General features: G+C 40.4%; 1 protein-coding gene and 1 long non-coding RNA gene across 2 annotated transcripts; both read right to left on the minus strand.

Annotated features, from left to right (window-relative positions):
- Positions 1–3,098: 3,098 nt before the first annotated feature.
- LOC131883004 (uncharacterized) lies at positions 3,099–9,929 on the minus strand. Its single transcript, XR_009373565.1, has 3 exons — positions 9,699–9,929; positions 6,022–6,378; positions 3,099–4,283 (listed from the first exon to the last, which is right to left on the minus strand). It is a non-coding gene; the product is annotated as an uncharacterized LOC131883004 (long non-coding RNA).
- Positions 9,930–17,745: 7,816 nt separating this feature from the next.
- Positions 17,746–23,543, minus strand: LOC131883058 (myosin-2 essential light chain-like). The gene is made up of 4 exons (XM_059230387.1): positions 23,350–23,543; positions 22,261–22,499; positions 18,994–19,140; positions 17,746–18,095 (listed from the first exon to the last, which is right to left on the minus strand). The coding sequence occupies exons 2-4, from the start codon at positions 22,477–22,479 to the stop codon at positions 18,012–18,014; spliced, it is 450 nt and encodes a 149-aa protein (XP_059086370.1). The 5' UTR covers positions 22,480–22,499; positions 23,350–23,543; the 3' UTR covers positions 17,746–18,011.
- Between the last annotated feature and the right edge of the window lie 1,335 nt (positions 23,544–24,878).

Raw genomic sequence — 24,878 nt, forward strand, 5'->3', positions numbered from 1 at the left:
CCTTAGACAAAATGACTCTAGTTTTTGAACACGTCAGTTCCAGTCTAGCAATCTCTGAATGTGTTTCACAGGGCGGGGCACATTCTAAAATTCCGAAGTATAGGAAGAATTTGTTCAAAAAGAGTTGCAAACTAGCAAAAAGGCTCCAGAGCACTTTGAATCCAGTAGTTGTGGCTAGCCTTCAAAGAAAGTTGGATTTAATCCAAGGTAGAATTAAGGCCTCCATTGAGACAGATCAGTTGAACAAGGAAAGTAGAGTTGTTCAAGAGGCGAGGTCGAATCCAAAGGCTTTTTCTCTTATGCAAACTCTAAGAGAAAGATCAAACACCCTGTAGGGCCTTTGAGGTCGATGGGGAAGCCATAGACAATGTAGAGACTATGGCCAACATACTTGGAGATCAGTTCTCTAGTGTGTTTTCAACTCCACTGAGTTTAGGAGCAACAGTCCATTGCTTTATTGATGAGTTTGTTGGGACTGGCAAGGCCTGTCAAGCTGAGCATTTAGATGATCTTGTAGTCACAGATCAAGATGCTTTAGAGGCCATCAGGGACTTGAGACTCTCGAGCTCCCCTGGCCCTGATGGAGTGACATCTCAGTTTCTGATGAGATGCTCACAGGTTCTTGCTCCTGTTTTCTCGTACTTGATGCGTTGCATATTGGACCAGGGCAAGTTCCCCTCTTCTCTGAAGGTAGCTCATGATTTTCCAATTTTCAAAGGGGGAGAAAAGTCTCTCCCCAGTAACTATAGACCAATATCTCTCACTTCGAATATTGCGAAGGTGTTTGAGAAGATCATGAAGTTCAAACTTGTTGAATTTCTTGAGGTCAATGAAGTCCTTCCTCCTAGTCAGCACGGGTTCCGAGTACATTTTAGCACGGTTACCCAACTGATTGATCATATTGAGCAGGTTTTTGAGGGACTGGAGAGCCATGAATCAGTCGATGTAGTTTATCTCGACTATGCCAAAGCCTTTGACAAGGTAGATCATGGGATTCAAGGCAAGGTTCTCAATTGGTTAAGAAGTTTCATTTGTGGTAGGAAACAATTAGTTAAGGTTGAGGGATCCCTTCGTGACATACATGATGTTAAGTTGGGTGTCCCTCAGGGACCCATTTTGGGTCCTCTCCTTTTCATTATCTTCATTGCTCCGCTTCAGAAGCTTGGTATTAATAATGTCAGTATCTATTGTTATGCTGATGATACAAAATTGGTAGTTGGTAGGAATGGTCAGGATTCCGGTTGTCTGGCAAAGGTCCTAGACCAAATTTATTCCTGGGTTGCTGCGAGTAACATGGCCTTGAATGGAATGAAATTCCGCCCAATGACCTTTGGGTCGACGCCATTAGACACTCCACTATTAGATGATGAAGGTAAGGACATTGAGCAGGTCTCATCCATGAAGGATTTAGGTGTAGTCCTCCAAGATAATGGAAAGTTCGATGAGCATATCCAGTTGAAAGTTGGTAAGGCCTTTCAAACATGTGGTTGGATATATCGCACGTTTAAGTCCTGAGATAGTGTCACGATGCTAACTCTGTACAAGTCGATTGTTCAGCCGCATCTTGAATATGCCTCTCCCATTTGGGCTCCAATTAGTTCAGCAGGTTTGCAAAAGCTCGAGCAGGTCCAAAGATGTTTTAATAGGAACATTGAAGATATGAGAGAGCTCTCGTATTGGGAGAGGTTAGAAAAGTTGGGATTGTACAGTACTCAGAGAAGGTACGAAAGGTATCTGATATTGTACGTTTTTCAAAAACATCCATGAGCTTTGTCCCAACCCAGGATTTAGGGTCAATTGTAGTGCCCGTAGAGGCTTAACGTGCGTTTTGAGAGCACCTTCAAGCCCTCGAGAATCCAGGCTAGTTAAAACAATGAAGTCCAACTCTCTTCTTTCTCGGGCTCACTCATTGTTCAATTTGCTGTCCTCAAATATTCGTAGGGCTTATGTAAGCGTTGATCCAGTAGCAAGATTTAAGTTAGTCTTGGATCAGCCAACTCCAATTCGTTGGTCGATCAAATAATATATACATAAATAAAAGTCAAGTAAAATAAATATTCTTCTCGTCTTGAAGTGCTGGGATTACAATCCAAGGAAGTCCGCACAAAAAAAAAATGCATCAAGCAAACGATAAGATATTTGAAAAATTGCATTTGCATCAAATTTGACAATAAATTGCTCCGGTCATATCTGAAAGCAATTGCCAAGAAATATAATAATCTTTTTCCATGTCCTAGAAATAAATCAAAATATTTCCCCTTTTTGAAGCATGTAGAAAAACCTGAAATACTAAAAGTACTTTCAATACTGATTGCCTACGTTTTTGGCAATGATACGTTTTAATGTACTTTAAGTGATTTAACCATGGCTTGAACCGTTACCGAAAAAAGTAACGCATTACCGTTACCGTTACCCGTTGCTTTTGCAGAAAAAAGAGAGCCTAAAACTACAAAAAAGCGTTTAGTAAATATGAAGTGAAACAAATGTCTCCCTTGATTATTTATTTGATCCCATTAATGGCAAGTAAGCTATTGCATTTGAGACTGAATTTGGAAACACTCGGGTAGGAAACCTTTACCCATTTTTCTTTCCCTAGTTTATAAAAAAAAGTAACGGCAACTGGAGGGCTGAAAGCCCGTTCCGCTACCGTTGCCGTAATCTTTTTAAGAAAAGTAACGTGTTACCGGTAGCATTACTCAAGCCCTGGATTTAACCTTTATCCAAGCTACTTTTAAAGAAGTTGCTTTTTACTAAACTTGTTCCTCTTGTCCCTTTGACTAAGAAAACCATATCTAGACGCCGTGGCATTTAAGCAAACACTTAACCAGAAAAAATAACCACTGTGGAAGGTAACAAAATCATGGTGTGATCTAAATATTACATTACTGTTTTTTGATAAATAAACGTGATCTCGTTGAGGACCCGGAATGATGAGCCATTATTGAGATTTGACATGTTCATTTTGTCCCCTCTGTGTTTATTGAAATCCCTCCTTATGGAAGGTTGCATAGAATTTTGAAGGTTTTGCTATGAAAACTTTTTGTCCACACTGCTTAAAAATCAAGAAAAAGTAAGAACAGAAAAAAATAGAACAAAACTACGTTTCGATGCAACTTTTATGATTTGTTAGCGTATTCATGAGACTTAAAGAAAAATAAGTCAATAAGATATGTGTCACCGGAACAAAAAATTAGTGAGTACAATGCATAGAAAGTGCATGAGAATGAAGGCTTGACATCAGGGATAACTGTTACATTGATTTTTTTGGAGGGGAATGGGATTAAGTTTTAGTGGTTGACGACATCATTTCACAAGGTTGAGTATATTTCTTGACTGAGAGAAACTTGGTATTATTGAGGCGCGTTGCCCTCTGAAGCAGATTTTTTGTCGGATTTCGAATTTCGAGACGACGTGCAGATACAATAGAAAGAGGTCGAGAGAGTGAAAGAGAAGTTGTCCCTCAGGAGTGGTTGTTGAGTCGAACATTGTCCACCAAAGATTGAGTCAAAGATCCATTAAAATACGCAAATCTGTGCAGCCCAAACTTAAAACTTTGCCTTATTTTTTCACTTGTTTGTTTGAATGCATATAATATGTCGGCAGACGAAACATAGACGGTTAAAATAAATCGGTGTTGATCCTCTTCAAAAAGACAATCTTGAAACGTCGAACAAGGTGATGAATGATGATTATTTGTACTTGTGTAACCATGGATCAGGTATCTAAACTCCTCCATTACTTTGATGTGTGCTTACTCGGCATTATTCCTCCTAGAGAATATGAAAGCAAAGCGAAAAGAACAATCGATTTCTTCAATGCGACATCATCTTGTCCTCAGGGTCAATTTCACGATTGTTTTGAACAAGGACCAACTAGAATCTCATCAGCATTCCGGCAAAATAATGAAATAATTGGTTGGTTAGGTAATGAATGAATGAATGAATGGATGCATCAGTCACCACTACTCATGGCTGAACGACCATAAAACGAGTGCGGATATGTTGCTTTGCTGGTATTTGTTGTAGGTGTTGTTGTTGAGTTCCCATTTGGTGTTCTTGCTGATTTATTTCGCCATGGTGAGAAGCAATTGGGTTCGGATAAGTAGTTGGTTAGTTGTTTCATGGCTATTCCTTCGCTGGTATTAGTAGACAATTTCCTCGCGGAGGACTTCCGACGGCGAAATCATGCCGTCTCCGTTTACATCCAAGAGATTCACGAGGAGTGCCAACAAACGGGGATTAGCGCTGGCTTCCTCCGCCAGATGGTACGTGGGAACATTCCCCCTGGAACGATTAAAACAGAGGTCTGGTCACATCCATGTGTGCCATAGTCAGCGTCTCTCAGGGCTTTCTTTGAACTGACGTACGAAGTGTAGAGTCTTACATCAAATATCTCTACGATAAGGCGCACTATGAATTTTGTCATTTTCCTCGCTATGGTTTTGAGCTCATTTCACAATTTCAAATTCCAATCATTTCCAATCAAAATGAGTCTCTTGAGCGGAACACGATCAATTTAGTTCATTCAAAAACAAAGTTTAATGCAAAACACATCTACACTTGGCTATCTAAAATACGATTCTCCAAAAGAATTTTAGTTTTCCGAACATCTGCGTTAAAACTACATGAAGTTTTAATGTAGAATCAACACTCAAAAGCCTTTTCTCATTTTTCTTGGATAACCCACTGATCTTTGTTCAACAAGCTTGACTGGGCTCTTTATAATGGAACGTGACTAACTGATATTTTCGAAGGTCTGTCCTTGGAGAGTAGGAGGAAAAGGCTACGGAGTGTTCAGCTTCAAGGTTATTTAAATCACTAGATTTACACGTTTTTATGATATGCAACCAATTTTTCGTTTAATAAAAGATATGATGCACACAATTTTCAACGGCTTCCTGGGCAGAATTTTATATTGATGCAGACTCGGTTGGCCGTCAAAACGAATTATCAGTATTCAGTAAGGCCTATCGGTTATTGCCCAAGAAACAAAATGCTAACTGATTGATGAGTGATATCATGAATCATAAAATTATATTTAATGTCCGGAAAAAGCTGGAATATCCTCGTCATATTTCATGAATGAGCATTGATTTTCCTTTGGCTTTTTTTCAGCACACGACCACGTATTCAACGTGAATAATTTTGTTCCAAGCACGAGTTTACCAAAACTGGGAAGCAAAATATTTAGTTTGGACAGGACCTCGTAATCAAAATTGAAAGTCAAGCATTCATGCATTAAGAGGCTAGATTTATATCTTAATTCAGAATTCCAATAGTGGCGGGCTCAATTCATGAATTGGGGATAAAAGTGAAGAGCTGATTTGCCATACCTCACCACCTACAAGTATACGGGTGTATTTACCAACTCTTTATTTAACCATTTTAAATTGAATAATGCACAATTTTGAAAACAGCCATTCCTGTTATGAGATCTTTTCACTCAAGGCAAAACTTTGGTGGTTGATTGTAAGTAAGATTTCCTTCCACAGCGGTTCCAGGGAGCAGTTCTACTTTTCATTGATCTCCACTTTCCCACTTTCAATCAAATTAAAGAAAGTCACAATCCACTTCCCTTCAGTTATTTTTCGTGACAAACTCAGTGTCACTAAGGCATTTGCTCTGTAATGAGCTCTGGAATTCTATACGATTCCGGTCGGCTAATCGATAAACAATATCCGGTAAGACACGATTTGTCCCCCCAGATGAGCCCGTGTGCTGCACAAAGTGTGTCGGATATTGAGGAGGGAAATGTCAGAAAGAGTTCCCCCCACGTACGTATTCAATATCATTCATTGCCCCAAACTAGCAGACTATCTCTTCGAAGGGCGTCCCGACATACAACTGGTATGGACCCACCTACCATCCACGACTCTAGTGGCTTTTCCCAGAATGGGAGTGATCCTTCAGACATGTTATATTTAAACTCATACCAGCATTCTTCAAACCATCGTGAAACTTGTTAACACGAATAGGCAAACCAATGAGTCAAATCATTCTGGCAATAAAGATTATTATTTACCTTCCCAAAGCTTTGACAGGAGCGTCTATGTTATTAGTTGCTGAGGCCATGGGAGGTAAGGTGTTTTCTCCACTTCGCTTGCCAAAACCTCGAGCTGTCGACAAAAGCGACGACTTGAACCCTCTCCGATTGATTCTGCTGTCCTCAGAGGTGTGAAAAAACCGCCCATACCCGGGGACCGGTCCTGCTTCCGATGCATCCAAAGCAATGAGTGCAACAATCGTCGTCATTACAAGAGCAAACATGTGGAGGCGATCCACGTGAAATGAGCAGGATAAAGCGCGTTGATGCATGATCAGTTTCTTTCTAACCGGTTAGTGAGGACTGTTTATGAGCTGGACGAGAAGATGAATCGGGCTGTAAAGACAGAGCGAGTGTTTTGACTGGGGTAAAAATGTCCTTCTTGGATCCTGAAAACAAAATCTAGACTATTTTTCATTCGCAAATTTTGGTTTATTTGCCCTTATTCTTTGGTCTCCTTTTTTCAGGAGGTTTTCTTGCCACTACAGGGAAGGCAATCCCCCCAGTACGATAAAACTGAAAAGTTATTTGGAGACTATTTTTTACTTGTTAATTTTTGTATGAAATTTGGTTTGCCAACGAATTTGAATTGGCAAACCGAACTAGTCCTTGAATGTATGGTTGATGTGGAATTCTATTTAAAAAATTGTACAAGTCTACCATCGGATCAACAACGCCCATGCATTGAACATGTGACTGAACAATCAACTTGTACAGAGTTAGCATGATGATACCATCTCTGGAGTTACTCGTCCAATATATCCAACCACACAGTTGGCAATGTATATACAACTTCAATTATTAATTGCGCTCTTTGTTTAGGCACTGCCCTTAAGAACACTTGAATGTTTATTAGAGACCCATGAAATATTCATCTGTACTTTAAGTTGTAACTGAAATGGTAAAATGAGACAACACATCAACCTGTGGTAATCAGATTACCCATAAAATGAATCCGATTAACCCCTTCATTATTGTCAGACGTGATATGCTCATTTTGAGCTCTTTCTTCGCAATAGAAGGTCGTGGGTATTCTAAGAGAAGAATGTTTGAAAGATGCTTGGACCAATAATGTTTTCAAGATAGAAAGAACTTCAGTTCCAGAGAAAGCATTGCTTTGCACCAATAAGAGTCAGTTTAAGGTTATCAAAATAGTTACGCAAAGTGACAAATTGTAAAAAATGTTCATCATAATATTCAAATGAAAGTACTGTCTGTCATCTTTAAAAGATTTATTTGAATGCAAAATATTTCACATTTCACAACAATTATTCGTTCACTTTTGATGGAACCAATGTTTATTCGACACGTTGTACTTTTCCAACTTCTAGTTCATTCTTTTTACGTGGATAATGCCCAAGAGTGACAAATCGTGACTTTTGTGCTTGTGTTTGAAAACTCGAGTCATCAATTTGAATTTTTGGGAGACAGGGCAATGAATATGCTCAGTCCACCTTGATCGTGAACAATATCACTGTATCATCTGTTAGTTTCTTGCAATTCTATTGCTTTTTTTTCAACATCACTTCCTTTCCTTGACCTTGGTAACAGAGTTGGAAAATTGACCTTCGAGAGCTTGGTTGATCAAGTATGAAATGTCTTGTCAAAATTGCATATCAATCTACAATAAACCGGCAGATATGGCCATATACCCCTATGCATTGAAGGCCATTCAATACCTGATGGAATCAAGCTCACCTGGCTTTATGTAACCTAATCTTGAGGAGAGATGCATCTATCAAAAATTACATTCCGTGTATTATTTAACAATCTTTAAAACCAAATACTTTCGCTCCCTGAATTACCAATATAAAACCTTGAACAAAAGAATTAGGATGAAAACTTTCAATTTGAAGCCTTACTAAGGTTTTCAATTCCTGTCAGCTCATGTAAAAGAAGTATTTTGTGTAGCAAAAGGTGTTTTTCGAAGTCAAAATGGAGATAAAAGTGAAATTTTCGCAAAATATTCCAATATTTTGGCCAAAGTCATCAATTGATTTGTAAAGTCTTTTATACCTAGAGAAATGAAGTAAAAAGAGTATGCATTTGTTCAGTTTGGAGCAATACAGAAGACAATCTCATATGGGCAAACTTAAAACTTGTGTTGTCATCAAATCATCAAGTTGAAAGCATGCACAAAAATTGAATTTCCATCGGTTTCCCACACATTCTGTAGATACAAATATCCAGATTACCAATTGGGTTAATCTCTTCTTTTGACTCCCTTTTCACCTTTAGCTTGTCTTTTGGAAGGCATAAGTGGTAAAATGAAAATAAAACTGGACCATGGAAAGCAGATGAAAAAAGGCTCTCTAGGTCAAGCAATGATGAGCAAGGGTTACCCAAAGCCCATTCATTTCCTGTGTCAAGGGTTATGGGGTATTGGGAGGCCAGATTCTAGAACAATGCTCCAGCTTGTCTCAAGAGTTCCTCCTGCTTTGTGTTTGCGAAGGTTCTTTAAGCTCTTGCCTTTCGAAGACTCGTCTAATCAACACCTTGCTTGAGCTGGGCCTCCATCATTTACACTCTATTCTTTGGCATTTCCATAAACTGGAAGTATCCTATGACCAAACGATTCCCTACGGAATGAGCCGAGCAAGATGCTTCTGTGTTCGTATCAGGGGTACAGTACAACAAACATATTTATGGGGAGCCTACAAGAAAGTATTCGCCTTTTGGGAACAAATGCTCGGGGGCTGGGTCCCATATTCCAAGCACGGCGGCAAACATATCATTAACCCATCCTTTCTTGGGCTAACAAGTTCATAGAAGCAAAGCATCTGGTCATTTCTAGTAAGGGAATGGGACAGAAATGAGCAACGAACAAAGAAGGAATAGATCAATGTAAAATTCTGGAGCCATTCGATATTGATTTTTGGTCAGCTATTTATACAGATGATCCGAATCCGATCAGATCGATTCCAGCTATGATGAAGGCGGCACAAAATCAGGCTGATTTACTTTTTGGGGGGACTGGGGGTCATAGATTGCAACGGAGGTTTGCTCTTGGAGACAAATCGAAATATTTGTTTATGATGTATTATCTACAAAGTTTATCGGTTTGTTGAAGTGGCTCTATTTGATTTTTTTTTATCTTTATTGCAATCGGAACAAGAATGCGATTTTCATACGTTCGTTTAATAAGTCATATGTCTTCGTCAAAATGTGATCACCTTTGTAGATTTGTTGTGCACTTTGAACCCTCCAGAACAGAAGAGCCTATACAATTTCTTTGTTTTAGCGCATCATCATCTGTGTATTCGGAAAATAAAAATGCAAATAGATTGCACATTCATTACCTTACGTGGTACAAAAGGAAATGCATCCGGTGGCGAATTGGAACTTATCCAATCTTGGAACACGCAAGATAACATGGATTTTTAACGCAAACAAGGTCCAATGAACTATATCTCAGGTGTCTCAAAATGAAATGCGAGGATGGAATTGGAGAAATGCAAAATGCATATCAGTTGGAGCAATGTTTGAGTGGAAACTCCACAGCTCTCATTAAGGTGACAAGAAAGATTTGAAAAAAGACGATTTCCCACATTATCGAACCAGAACGAAGTGAATCGATGAGCAATGAACGAGCAAGATTTTAAAGCCGAGGAAGAAGCTCGGATTTGATTTGCATATTTTGATAATAAGCCACTCACCTAAGAAATATCTTTTGAGAGACTTTCTGATAGTGTTTGCTTCTTGTTTTGTCTCGTGGGTTTCTGAGATCCGACTGGATTTCGTTAGATGTTGCTTTGAGTAATTATGCCTAGGATCCTCCTCAACTCCGGCACCTTTCACGAGAAATTCCGATTCGTTTCTCCCGGATCCCCTTGAGAGTCCTCGGCTTTTAAGACCTTCAGCAGATGATCTCTTCAGAGACCTTCAATTTTCTCCGAGAATCAACCTCGAGCCCATCGCGATTTCAGGAGGGCAACCGTGGTGAGCTGCGCGAAACGCCGTTGTCAAAATCAAAGGAAGAGGAGCCTCGGGGAAAAACTCAGTTGAAACGGATCTGACCTGAATTTATGCACAGGCAAAGGCTCAACATATATACACATACACCAAATTGTCCTCGATCCATCTCGACGAGGAGGTCAATCACAAGCCCACGAGTTAGACAATTATTCTTGGATTCCCGCTTCTCAAGAACAACTTCCCGTCCATTCATTTGTCAGGAACAAGACAAACAAGGGCCTAATGGGCCACTCCAATCACAAAAGAGCCAACATAAAGGGAGCTGTACAGATTTACAAACATGTAACTCGACTTGGACAATGGCCAATACTCGACGCGATTGAAAACACGTCTGATCGAGACCCTTGACCATGAGAATGATGGAGGGGGGTGTCAAATAAAATGAGTAGCATTCGAATGGGTATGTGGGTGCTGGACAATCATGGTACCTAGTGTACATGGTGCGAGAATATTTGTAGTCGGATCAAAACACTATTGGAAACAGAAACTCGGCCTGATGGTTTGTAAGGAGTTATAAAAGAAAATAAGTATTTTTTTATGCGGAACAGATTTGTGCCAAGGGGGTTAATTTCAAAAGTCTTGAAAGAAGCAACAGGAGTTCATATCCCGTGGAAAATGCAAAATCGATTTAATCGTCGCCAAAAATCGCAAAGAAGCTTTTTGAAAGATCATCAATGCGTTGTTACTACCATCTATTAAATAACTTGCAAGGGATGTCTGTTTAGGTGTCGCAAAAAACCGAACACCTTCAAACAAATCCCTTTCAACTCTTTAATTTATTATCGACTCTTGTTCCCCAGTTCAAGTCCTGACTGCTAAAATTCCCCCTCCTATGGCATTCATTTTTCCTCCTCTAGTGTGCAGTGCGTACGCTTCATGGAAACATCTATCTAGTACAAACGAACTAACGTAAACACACGTCTAGTTGTATTTACGTGCGCACTAGAAGGTCAGGGTACTCACGCTGCAACCAAGCTCTGGGCAAGATACCTTCAAAACCCGGGTCCTTGATTTTTCCTTGATCATCTACCTTCCATTAACGAGGTGTTCGTCAATGCGGAAATGCGGAAGTCTTTCAAGCTTGCAGTTGTGTGTTCTTGAAATGCCATGGGCAGAACTACTGGACAACGTGCCAGCCAGGCTCAAAAAACAAGGAGACGGTCAGACAACAATCTCATTGATGTTTCAACTGGAGCTGTCCGTGCTTTGAATAAAGTAGTGGTTTCTATGTCAAGTGATGGCAAAGTTCAGCCGTTGAGTCTTGAAAATCAGTGCCTATTCATCAGAGAAAACGATGTTTTCGCCCATACAGACACTGTCTTTATCGGCTATTTTGACCACGATGGTGACGGCTGGACCGCGAATTGGCGCCCATTGTCCCTTGGGAGGGAAACGGTGGCATGAATTCCTCGTTATCGGTCATGCGGGAGGAGATCCGATCCAATATTGTGAAAACACCATTGAGGTAAGGGGAGTGTGATTAAGCAAGTTCTTCGCCTAATTAGGAATGACCAAATGGTTCCAATTCCATGCGATGTCAATTGGCCATTGACACGATGTGCTCCCAATGAGAAACGGATGAATGAATAAGCACCAAATCAGGACGAATGGTTGATTTGGCCTTCATACCCATACTTCTGTCTGTTCCAGAGCACCTATTCTGCCCTCAAACATGGCGCCAATGTGATCGAAATTGACTTGATCATGTCCCAAGATAACCAAATCGTCTTGTGGCATGACGCAGATCCCCGAAATCCCTTAAGTGTGGCAAGGAGGTTGGTTGGTTTCGAACTCCCTGATGATATTTAAAACGACTTCTTTTGAGATGGATCTACATTTTCTGGATAGTCTGGGAGTTGGTGTGCCTGGAAAATGCGTTCCTCGTACTTCCAAAACACCAGCGAGTGAACTACTTTGTGCCGAGATTCTTCGCGATTGGCACCAATTGGACCGGGACTCTGGGAGATCAGTGCCAGTTGTACGTCTGGATGATTGGCTCCACGTTTTCGCCCAAGACGAGCGAATTCATTTCATTTGGTTCGACATCAAAGTGGAAGCGAGCAATTTTGGAACATTCTTCCTAGCTTTGGAACGCTCTCTTCAATTCCATAGCGTACCTGCTTCCAAGATATTGGCGCTGAGTTTGGGCTCGTCAGACAGGGCTCATATTGCCAGGAGTCTTATGAAAAGTATTCTGCCTTCGGTTTCCGGATCGCGTCCGTCTCTACGTTCATCGCAAGTTGTTGAAGATACGACGTCTTTTTCCCCTTGGATCACTGGCCATGTCAGCCGCTTCAATGCCATTCCAGGAGGCGTGGCCAGCTGCGGGACATCAGTCAATCTTGGTGCACCGCCCATAGCCTTAAATCGATGGGACTCGATCCAGAGAATGACACGGTTCAACGTTGAACAAAGGAACAAGTTGTTCCATCAAACTGGGAACTACATCAAAATATTCGTTTGGACCATTGATTCGGAGCAGGAGTTGAAATGGTTGCTTTATTCGGGAGTTGATGGGATCATTACAAATAAGCCAGGACTCTTACGAGGCTTGATTAACAACAAGACCTAGACCTCTGATTATAGGTTTCACGCCCTTTGATTGGGGCTTTTTAAAAGCATTGAAAACGTACTGGAACAAGTCAAGCGAATCAATTCAAACGAATTCACTCCACTCTGTCAATTTTCAATTGGGTAATCCTAAAATGCAAGAAAGACGCCCTAGGGATATGGAAGACATTTCAGGAATGTAGGAAGAATTTGAAGCAGGACCCGCCAAGAAGAAGACAACAGAACGGGAACTAACCGGACAATGGATCCCAGAAGATGTGGCGATTGCTCCATGAAACCAGAGTGACACATTCTACTTTTAAATGAACGGCATCAAGACAAAAAAAAACCACATCTACTTCAGACCCATGAATCAAGCCAAATAATAGTCGCTAAAACTAAAGAAATTAAGCAAGTCTTTTCAATATATGTTCTTTCAAAGTCTACTTCAATAAAAATTGAATATCAACAACGACCTTTATCGCCAGGTTAGAAAATCTCTGGTTTGTTCTATCTCCATTGGCAACAAAATCTTATCAGATGTGGTCTTTGGGAAAAGGTTTTAGCTTTTCCTGAGATGCAAGTTTCCCACCCAGTGGCCATCATTCATGATTCTTTACTCGCTTGTTGCCGTCTACCGAAATGGGCGGAGGAGGTTCAAGTGATAAAGCGACAAGAAAGCCTTTCTGTTATGGAACCGATTCCGTTTCTGGGACAAGAGTGCAACTCTGTTCCATATTGTAACACTCACGGATGGCAAAGCGGAGATCCACTGATTGGTTCAAAGTCAAACATGAAATTGGGATGGAAAGACTGGCTACTCGAGCTCTTTTATCAACGGAGCTTGTTCAGAAAACCAGACATTTTCTCATTCATTTCGAGTAAAGCGAAATATATGCAATTGAACCTTTTGCAAAGCAAAGGTGAATTTTCCATGACAACTCGAGAAAACAAGGGTATGGCTCATGCATTGGTGGGAAAGCTGTCTCAGTGGTGGTTTGATCACATTGTTGAAGACCTTTTTTCATATTGGAGAAACCAGTTGTGATAAACTCTTAAGAATATCAGCTTTGCAAACAAAAACTCCGGCTCTCCACTTATTTTGCGAGATTTTGGGAGTACCAATGGCAAGGATTTGACTGGAGAGTCTTAAGAAACAAATAAGCAACTCGAACAAATTCAAAATAATTTGATCGATTTAACCATTGCTATGAAGGTTTTATCGAAGACGCAAACTCGAGAAGACTCATGCCATCGTAAATTCATAAATAACAGGTTTCAGAATATTTCAGTAATCACGAAATGACTCAACATTTACGAGTCTCTTAATGACTGCTTACAACCTTTGTTAGTGTCTCTCCGATCCAGAAATCATGAAAGGGAAGTTTTGTTATTTAAATGAATGGGTAAAACATGAAGGAACTAATAGCCAGCCTTAGAACTAATGAGCGTGCTTCTAATGTTGCTCATTTGTTACCTTTGTATGTCTTAAATAAGTCGGAAGCTTAACTCATGAAGGGATTGGTATCCAAGGTGTAACAAAAAGACCATAGGAATAGAATATTAAGATATCCCTGCGAAAAACAATGTCCTGAAAATGAGGTGCCAAAGACAAAAGGAATAGTCTTAAGGATTCTATTCGAATCAAAAGGCTTTAGAAGACAAATGATATCATAATACCCTTCAAATATTTAGGTACGTTGATCAAACACTAACACGTGACCCTGATTACTGTAGTGGGCCTTAATATTAATAGGTTATGTCTTGGAACTTTTGGCCTTTGCTGAACAAGCCAGAAATGGTGGTCTTGAGTGGACCAAATGTTCCTGCAGACCAAGGCTTTTGCTGGCTGAGCTCAAATGTTCTATATCTCCCTCATACTGTAGTTGATGCACAATCTCAAAGGCACAAAAATACATTAAAAACAACCTGATTCGATGCCATCTCATGAATCCGTACGAACTTCAGTCCCTGGGACTGGTTAATATTGTGAAACCACCTCAAAAATCAAGTGTATGAGAGCATGGTGTCCATAACACAGTGCGATTTTGTGGCGGATGTAGTTGATTTTAAGATCCAAAAACTTTTGAAGCCAGTTCTGGAATTGGCTTGGGTCTCTGCACAATTTCTCATGATGTTTACGTCAGATAACGGGTTTAAAACCTATATAATGCACTTTACAACAGTGTTAAAGACCAAATATAACATGAAATATTCAATAGGTTATAAGGGCACACTAAGGTGCCCTTTCACACGAAATTATGTCAAAATGTATGGAGCAGAAGAGCAGCTGAGTTATGTGGCTTTAGAGGGCTGATTTCACAACAACCTTTTTGCAAATTGTGCCTTACAGCAATTTGCAAGACTTTTGATAAGATTTGTCATCCTTAAATTATCACAATATCAAATAAACAGCTATAAGTGGCGAACACCATACAAATAGTTACCGAATTTAGACACAAAATGAGATCAAATACCGGGTGCCATGAAATCGCTTCTACACTTTTTCAAACAACAAATAAAGGTGAAGGGCATGACTCTTTTAAAAGTTTTTTGCTAATCCTACATTCAGGAGATGTCTTTCAGCTGTTTATAGCTGAATTGGAAGAAAACAATCGTCATTTGACCATTCCACATCTAAATGGAAAAGTTGCCGCAGAAAATCATTGCGCGGCTTGAAGCTGATGATAATCCCACAACCATCTTAAGAAACTTTGGTATCAGCCAATCAACCATCCACGGTGTCCAAAAGTTTCACCGGGAGACTGACGGGTATATTCAGCGTCAAAATGGCGGAAAAGAGAACTAACTCAGGTCTCCAAAACTGATCTCAAGCACAAGAGGAAAATCGCCCGCAATCCGACCCGCAGCACCCGAAAACTGGCCAAGGAGGCAAATGTGTCGTATTTCACCATGAGCACCATAATCTGAAGGGACCTGGGGTTGAGATAAAGAGCCAAAAAGAAGTGTCAACCACTCGAGCGCAAACTGGGGTCTTGGAGGTTCTGGCCTAAGGCCTGGTGACCGCTCAATAGCCCAAACTTGAATCCCCTCGACTACCATGCATGGACGCGGGTGGAGGGCCTGCCTGGCCTGTACTAAAGGCCATCATGCAAATATTACTGCTCTGAAGACCAGCGTTGAGGGTGAATGGGGGAAATTATCTCTAGCCGACCTAACCAAAGCGTTGAAGTCCTTTAGGTCCAGGTTGGAAAGATGCATTGCAATGGGAGGCGCAGTCTTTGAAAAATAAGTGTGGCAATATCATACCGTTAATTTATGTATAAGAATTTGAATTGTTGCTTTCTCTATGGTCCAAATATTGCCCTCCTCAAAGTTGCAAGAAACGTCTAGGAGCGATATCATCGCACCCAATATTGGACCAAAATGTCGAAAAAAAAATTATGGACGCTGGTTACCTTTGCTAGGTAAAGGTAGTAGTGATAAAGGTAATGGGGACATTTCGGATTTACCCAGGGATTTCGATTATACTTGGCTAGATCATTGAAAAGATTGTGAAGTGATCCTGCAATAAATGCATGTAGAGTCATCTACCTCTTCTGTTGTTCTTTAACAATCTGCAGGCAGATACACAATAATGTTTGTCCTAGCGACAAAAAAGCTCAATATACAAGCTTAAGAAAAGAGGGCACATATTTTTGTCGGAAACCCCGACTGATAAACTTAGGGTCAATAATCAGCTCGAACCAAGAGGCCGGGCGATCGTTTCAAACAAGATGATGTATATTTCTAGTGTTGCATAACTCACGCGATCATTCCAACTGGACTTTCTCAATTCGCATCAGCAACGACCGGTACATTTCAGTAGTTTGGAAAAAGTTATCCCATTGCACATTTTCGGATAACGTGAATTCAACTTCTTCTCTAGACACCAACATGCTAGGATATGTACATACAGTGAATGTGTCCTTTGTTCAAAGTTCCATAAAAAAAGGGGATGAAGAAAAACTTTCAAAGCACTTTATTCTCTTGGCTTCTCCCCAAAAAGATTCATACTCCATTTTGTTCTTTCTGCAATTGCTGGTGGTCCAAGGAGTTCTCGTGAAATTTGACTGAGAATTCCTTGGTTGTTAGCATCACGACAATTTTTCCTTAGATCTAGAATCCATTTGAACGTTTGAGCCCAACCCAAATTGGAAAGATTCGATTTGGTGGGGGAGGAGGTTTAGAAATGGGTTGCTAATGGAAAGAGTCGTTATTCTACCGACAAATATGTTCTGCTTGGTTGTATCACTAGTCTGCAAATGAAGGAGACGGGAGATGTATCCCACGATATTTCGTCAAATCTGCTAGTGCTCCACAATTAAAATAGATTTTAAGTTTTAACTCAAAACATATTCATAACTCAAGCTCAAACAGCTTATTCATAATTGCTTAGGCCAGAACATTCCATACATGTAAATCGTAGCAAAAAATATCTGACGAAGCATACGTGTTTTCTCAGCATGGAAAAATTAATAGCCATGCATCACATCACACCCACAAGGATTATTTTCCACTCACATCAATATCAAAATTTTTCTTTTATCGAACACAGGAAAGTGTATTGTTTGTTAAGACATGCAAAGAGAATTTAATCATCCAAAGTGATAATGATCATAACTGTAAAAATAAAATTAATTTTAAACAGATCATATGCTTTCAACTTTACGAGAGTGGCGCTGATTTAGTTAGTGAACAATGTTTGTGTCGATATGACTCTCGTACCTTGTTCAAGAAAAAAAAACACTGAGTAGGGTCCAATTTGCCGGCTTTGAAATCGAATTCCAATACAATCAAAAAGAACTAGCTCTATTAAGCATGCATTTATGAGACTATTTTGACGTCAAGCTCGACTTCAAATGAAAGGCCCCTCTCTTTTTCAAAATGACAGATAACGAGCACTCAGACACAACTTGTTAACAGAGAAATCGGTATCTTTTTTGTCTTTTTTATTATTATCATTATGCGGCATGTATTGGCTTTTTCATGGTAATACTCGATTTATAAGAATAGAAAAGTATACAGGAAGAGGACATTTTCTTGTGATGTTGATGGTTAGTTAGAAAGAAATATCAGTTTCTCTCTGGTACATGAAGAAGAGAACTCTTTGTTTTTCTTGATGTTTCGTTAATCATGGAGTACGAAGGATCTAATGAATCAAGATGAATGAAGGGCTTGAACAATGCACGTGTGTTTTTAGTATTTATGCTGGGGTATTATTACATTTGAAGCCAAATTAATCACACGTGCGGTCAATGGAAAGGAGGAAGGGAAAGTCACATTCTCGTCTGTCTTTGGTGGTATTCGAATCACTGTCTCTCTCATTCAAGTCCAAAGAAAAGCTGATAGTGGATTGTTGCTTTTGAAGTTCAATAACAATCGTCCTTATCGTCAATATAATCAATTGCATGAGTGAGTAAACTCCGAAAGGAGCTCGGTCACTATCCACTCATGACAGTTTGAACAAACTCCTCGTAGTTGACATTCCCATGGGAATCCTCGTGTCCCGTCAGTAGCTGCTCAACCTGAAAGAAACGCAACTTCAATAAACCTCTCCACAGTCACTCCCGCGACTTCTGTTAGGAAGAGTACATTCTAAGTCTAATGGTATCACAGTGCCTAACATTAGCCACAGTTAAGAACGAGCCTGTGACATAAAAAAGTTTATCAGGTTCACAAACCAGCTATTGATCATTGGGAGCATGCAACAGAGAGCTCTGGATGGACCTCGAAAAAAGTGCAGTTTAAACAATGAGGGAGAGAGCTGGAAATGTAGAACCATGCTTGAATCTGGGGACTAGATTCCTATGGCAAATATTTGGTTGCCCTTCGGTACGAATTTGATACATTGTGAAGTGCTGTTTTTATTCCTATGATGAACCTGTTGGTGTGGTCTTGTGGGGTTTGTTTATGTATTGTTAGCATGCCAATCAAACGACAAATTGAGAATCTTCATCATTTTGCGACCTTTTTTGTTCCTCAAAGCATTCCAAATTAAAAGAGAAGACCAGCAATTCCAGATGATGGACAAGTCTCATGCAGTAGATGCTTCAATTTGGAGCTACACAATGAAGGGTAAAATAAAGCCACGCTTTTTGCTTTTTGTTGAACTTTTGATTGGATGATCAAAATATTGATTGGTGAACATTCCAATACAGCATGGGTTGCTGAAAGTATTGTCTTAATTACAGAATGTGTTTTATCGTCTTCTCATTCATAAGCTATTCGAATACAATTATAAAACAAACGTATAAAGTAAGAAATATCCTTGTCTTACAAAAATGTCCATATAAATGTTTTTTAAACGCTTTCTTTTTTAATTACGCCTGGAAGAGTGATGAACGAAGAGCAACGTGTGTTTTGGGGTGCATCACCAACGCAGACGGACAGGGATTAATCAATCTCTAGCACTCACTCACTCACCTCTTCATCATTCAGCTTCTCTCCCAGAGTTGTGAGAAGATGCCTCAATTCCGCAGATGAGATGAATCCACTGCCGTCTTTGTCAAAGTGACGAAGTCCTTCGACAAAGTCCTCGGTCGTGTCGGTACTTCGTCGACCACAAATTGCCTAGAAAGTAAAGGCATTTTCGATTAACTTTGGTGGTGAGCTAAAAGGTGTTTTGGTCGTCTTTATGAATTCGATAAAACGGCTATAAAATGTATCTTTGTTCCTCACTTCTGTTCAATCATATCCCTCTCTTTATATCAGATCACGCTACTGATCGTTACTGGAATTCTTAGAATGAATTAAGTAAGACGCTCCTCATTTTCTCCAATCCATGCCTTCCTTTTTTCTCATTTTAACTCTGAAGTCATTGACAAATAGATAAAAGAATGAGTGTTGAAATTGAGAAGAGGGATAAAATAGTTGACTTGAATGTGATATAGCAAAATTGACTTGAATTGGTTCAGCGCTCACGGAAATTGTCACAAGCGCTACAAAAAAACGTGGGCAGAAGTGAAGATGGAGGACATGGTTATTTCAGTAGACTGGGTGGGCCACATTGAACAGATCCTTTATCACCTTCCATCCTTGATGGCATTTGACTGGGAGCCGGTCTAAGGTAAGTGCCCGCAGAAAGGATGTTGGGACAAATACAAGAAGGTTGAATTTGACCTAAAGCTTGATATGTGAATGTTGAACGTCTTGAAAAAAATCAGTGACTCACTCTCTGAGCAGGGTGGCCGAGATGGTCTGCTACAAGAACCCTCTCATTGATCAGCTTAATGCCAAGGTCAAAAAGATTTTGGAGAAGTCTGCTTAGCGCTGCCCTAATTTGGCAGCTACCTGCCTCTCGAAATCAAACTTTTTTTCTTTTTAGATTATATATTTTGGATTTAAATGCATATCTAACTGCATGTTTGACCAGCTTTTATGCATACTTAATGGCCTGAAACGGAGGTTTTAACTGCATATTTGGCCGTCTTTACTTATCACTTAGGCGGCAATGCTTGTCATAAATGAATATCCACCTCAATTTCATCGTACCTCTGGCGGTCCAAAGTGAGGTTGCATGGTTTCAATATTTGTGTTGCGTTAAGTTTCTGTCGCTTAAACTCTATAAGTCGCACTCTGTGGTAACTAAGGGAACCAGAAGGGATTGGACACACTTAAGAAGTATTTTACAGAGTCGTTGGAAGTTTTTCCGAGTTAACCCAAAACCAAGGTGTGACTTCCTATGTTGCTCCTTGGTTGTTGTGCACGTGTAGTGCACAACAACCTTGCCCCCCCCCCCTATATACGTTCCTATTCTTATGTAGCTGCCCAACCCATTCCTCAAACCCAACCATCCCCATTAGCTCAAGCTTTGCCTCCAGTAGGACGTAGCTTTGTTGATAAGAGGGATTTTTTTTACGGTTGGAGAAGATGGTCCAAGATCTTGTGAACTTGGTCCGTCAAAAGAGAGGCCCGTAAAGGGGCTGGCTATATTTGAAAGTGCATTGTCCAATTTCTAAAAAAAGAGAGCACAAAAGTTAAGATCTTAGAAGAACTAACCGTTGAAAGAGAGATTTCATTTATCTCGATAACAGAAACCTGGCTTCGGCCAGGGGTCTTAGATGAAGAACTAACCATAGTTGGTTTCAACTTAGTTCGTTGTGATAGGATACGCCCTGATAATCCCATATTCCCACACATGGGGTGTATGCCTATATGTTAGGAACGATTGCGCTATAGTCATGTATAAATGTCGAATGAAGATGTAGAGGTCTTAGTTTGTCATATCCGGAGGCTTGATCTGTCGATTGTAACAATGTATAGACCCCCTTCTTGTTCAGTAAGCTCTTTTATGTCAGCTCTCCAATTCTTTGGAAAAGAGTTGGATCCCGCAGTTTGCACGAAAGTTTTCTTTGTGGGGGACTTCAATTATCCGGCTAGCGTTGTAGAGTGGGAGGCTAGTCCCGATGAGTACATTCCCATTTCGAAATCGACATCTCAATCGTTCGAAAAGCTGGAGGATTTTGCGATCTTGCGCAATTTCTCCCAGCATGTTGGTGTAGCCACTAGAGAGAATAGCGTTCTCGACTTGGTCTTTTCCAATGACCCTGATCTGATCCAACACCTTCAAGCCCTCGAGAATCCAGGCTAGTTCGAACAATGAAGTCCACTTCTCTTCTTTCTCGGGCTACTTCATTGTTGAATTTGCTTCCCTCTAATATTCGTAGGGAATACGTAGGCCTTGTTGATCCGGTAGCATCTTTCAAGTCAGACTTGGACAAATTGTTAGATAGCTCTCCAGATCAACCCTAAATTCAAGGACTAGCTCGGCCTGCCATCTCAAATTCGTTGGTAGACCAAATGTCATATAAAGATTGAAAGGTAATAAATATACGAATCATAACCTTTCATTTTAATAGTACTGGGGATTACATTCCCTGTAGCGGCTAGAAAAGCTCGTGAAAAAAGAAACCCCCAAAAAATAAATAAAAATAATAGATGGCCGCTCAAGATCTGCCTGAATAAATTTTCTAGTATGTTCTGGTACATTTTATTTATAAACAAGCTAGCTATTCTTCAGGACAGGCAAATGTTACGTAAATATTTCCTCCTCGCTAAATTTGGTTCTTGCTTGCGCTGATAAAATATGCACTTGCTTCATTGGAGCCATTGGAAAACTCTAGAACATTTTGACAAATTAGCTTTTGGTAATAACTTGGATAGGGTAAAAATGTATGTTTCTTAATGGGCAAGAAATGTCACTTGGACTTCTTATTGGTCTTCTTCTTCCTTAAAGAACTTGGTACAAAAAAATGGCTTGTGACTTATCACTTAAAAATGAGAAGTAGGTTGGTTAAAGAGCAACAGATACTTTCCTTCCAACTCATATGGAAAAAAACTGTAGAAAAATTGAATATTCTGGGTTAGTGGTTTCATGGTGCGCTCGTTTCAGGCAAGTATTAAATTGGCTAGGCTTATCTAGCTCATGCTGATCTTTCTTCTATTTAAGTCATAGTCACGCCACTTGTAAAAGGTTCTCACAGATGAAACTCACGAAGTAGTGAAAAGAAATCCCTTTTGTACTCCAAGCAAATGGGAAAGTCGTTTTTTTCCCCTCTCTTATAACTACCGAGTAAAGAGAGGGAGGTTCGAAGAGTAAATTGGTAGCTCTTGCGCTCCAAATAACTTAACCAGAGAAAAAGTTAATGATTCTTAAGGACATGGTTCTCAAGATGCCAGTTATTCATGTACCTGGAAAATCGGCAAAAAGGTTTCGAATGACACACGGTCGTCGGCCCTCTGCTCTTGAACGAGCTTCTTGACATCGGACTCGGTGGGATTTTGTCCCAGGGCCCGCATCACATCGCCAATCAGAGATACGGCGATTTTGCCGTCGCCGCGATTGTCGTATAAGAGGAAGGCCTCTTGAAAATCTGCAATCTGATCCTCGGTGAAGCTAGCCTTGGACATGTTGCGGCCAGAGTCAGGAACTAAAAAAAAAGAGACAACGTGGAAATGAATAAAAACTCCGAGTGGCGAGCCAATCCAGCGGCGTGACTCATGGTACTTGGATGTCTAGGCATTACATGTATTATTAGCAGAAGATCTTTCGCCAATCAGCTCAACCACGAGTGCACAGGGCTCGGTCCAAGCTTTTTATTTGATGATCAATGGGTGACTTAATTAACAAAGACGAGGCTTCTAAACAGTAGCAGGCTCATTTCAGCTATGAGAAATAGATGTAGGATCGTTTTCTGAATGAAGCCTTTTTCTCAATATGAATTATTCGGCTCCCCTTTGCCTGGTCTTTTTTTTAGTGAGCGATCACGGGCGCCAACGCCTTTTAAGAGGGAGTGGCGCTTTTCTCTCGGAGAACGAGAAATTGAAATCTGACGCGGCAACTCGATTAAGAATATGCATGAGTCAGGCAGGCACCCACTTTCTTCCAAAGCCTGAGAATGACGGCTAAGTGAACCATGTCAAAAAATATGAACTAGGCTGCCCTCTCAAAGACCTGCGACCAAAGAATTAAAAACTCATGGTTGACGGCGGAGTAAGAGTAGGACTTAAGAGTTATTAAGTGCCGCAACCGGAAAAACAAAGAGTTGACACCCGGACTCATCCCAGATCGGTCAATATCCAAGGACGATAAGCATTGCATGCTCTCTTTGGCCCAATAATGGCTGGAGGGCGCCTAAGGTCCCAACGCCTCGGCAAGTTTGGACTCAAGCCAGCCTTTCCGAAATCCGCAAAGAGGTGGGGTCCCGGGGATGCGGGCAAATCACCCTTGTCTAAGCTCGACCAAGGTGCCGACCAGCCCATCCATTCTCGTTATATTACCTGTTGGAATGTCAGTTAGGGAACTAAAGCCTCAATGGCCGTGAGTAGAAGGTCCAATCGAAGTCAGGGAGATTTCGCCGTTATCTCGAATCTGAATTCCAGTCTTCTTGGATCATTGAAGACAACGACTTGAGGCCAGAACAGGGTCAGATTCCATTCATATTCTCGTTGACCGATTGACCACCAGACAGAAGCACATAAAAGAGAAAAATCTCCACTTAGAAACGAAATTCAACTCTTGGGTTATCTGTGTTGTATGTTTTCATGGGAATGTCAAAGCTGTATGGTAGATCAAAGGTCTCCATTTTAAAAAAAGGTCTGACCCTGGAAACGGCGAAAAACAACAGTTGGCCTGCCTTAAGAAAGGCAGGGTGGTGAATGAAAGCGGGATGGCGGGGGTCTCAGTCAGGGTTGCTGAATTGGATCGAACTGTTTCTGCCGAAGACCATGGTATCAGGGTTGCCCAGGATGAGTATTGAGTCAACAGCCCTTGGATGGAAAGGCAGAACGGGCGTGGAGCCACGCCTTTTATTGGTACGAAACGGTGGGCGAATCTAGATTGAGACAGAATCGCGAGGGGCATGAAAAGCTTGGTTCTACCCCTTGCTTTGGTCACTTGAATCGCCCCATTTATAGAATTAGATGTATCTCGACTACATCTCGACCCATGCATAATTTCGTCCCATCTGGTCGTCATGTTCTTGCGAGATTACCAACGTGCAACATCAGACCCGATCAGGCTGGCCAGGTTTTTTTTTCAGGCAACGATACTAGCTCGTGCAAAATTGATGCTAAAAATATACTAATTGGAATTCGAAAATGCTAGAACAATGTTACCTTTTTTTTAAAAGAAAAGCATGTGATTCATGGTGCTCATAAAGGATTTCAGCTTCACAATTCAATTATATTTGGCAATCTTTGATAGGTTATGTTCAGGCAATATTTTGAAACTTGTAATTTCAGAAAAAAAGAATTGGAAAAACACAGAAATCTAAGGAAAAATCTCGAAGTAAATATTGATCCTTTTGTGTTTATGATATGCTCCAAATTTTGAACCCCGAGACTTAGAAGGGGACGCCAAAAAGTGACAAGTTTTATTTGAGCAAAAATGAATTTTCAGGATTTGAACAAGGTTTTTTTTTGCACCACAATTACAATTGTTCTTATCGCCAAAGAATGTTCTTCTAGGGTGAGATTAGATTATGAAGATATCATAAATTGTTTTTTTCATCGTGGATCATACTTCAAAGCTAATAATTTCATTTTGCTTTTCTTCCCTTTTGGTCATTTTTTCAGTGAAATAATGCTGGGAAAATGCTAAAATGCTAAACAAGATTTCACAATGCTTGGACCATGCAAATAATGCTAGATTAATGTTAAAAACCAGACCAATGCTAATAAAAAGGTTCCAATGCCAGTGGCCTTGAAATAGTACTAATTTTCAAAAATCAGCATCGAAAAATGCTACCTGGCCAGCCTGGATCCGATCAGACTCATCAGAGCGCCCGCTATCGGGACCACCGTTCAAC

This window comes from Tigriopus californicus, chromosome 7 (genome assembly GCF_007210705.1).
Source record: "Tigriopus californicus strain San Diego chromosome 7, Tcal_SD_v2.1, whole genome shotgun sequence".
NCBI classification, from domain to species: Eukaryota; Metazoa; Arthropoda; class Copepoda; order Harpacticoida; family Harpacticidae; genus Tigriopus; species Tigriopus californicus.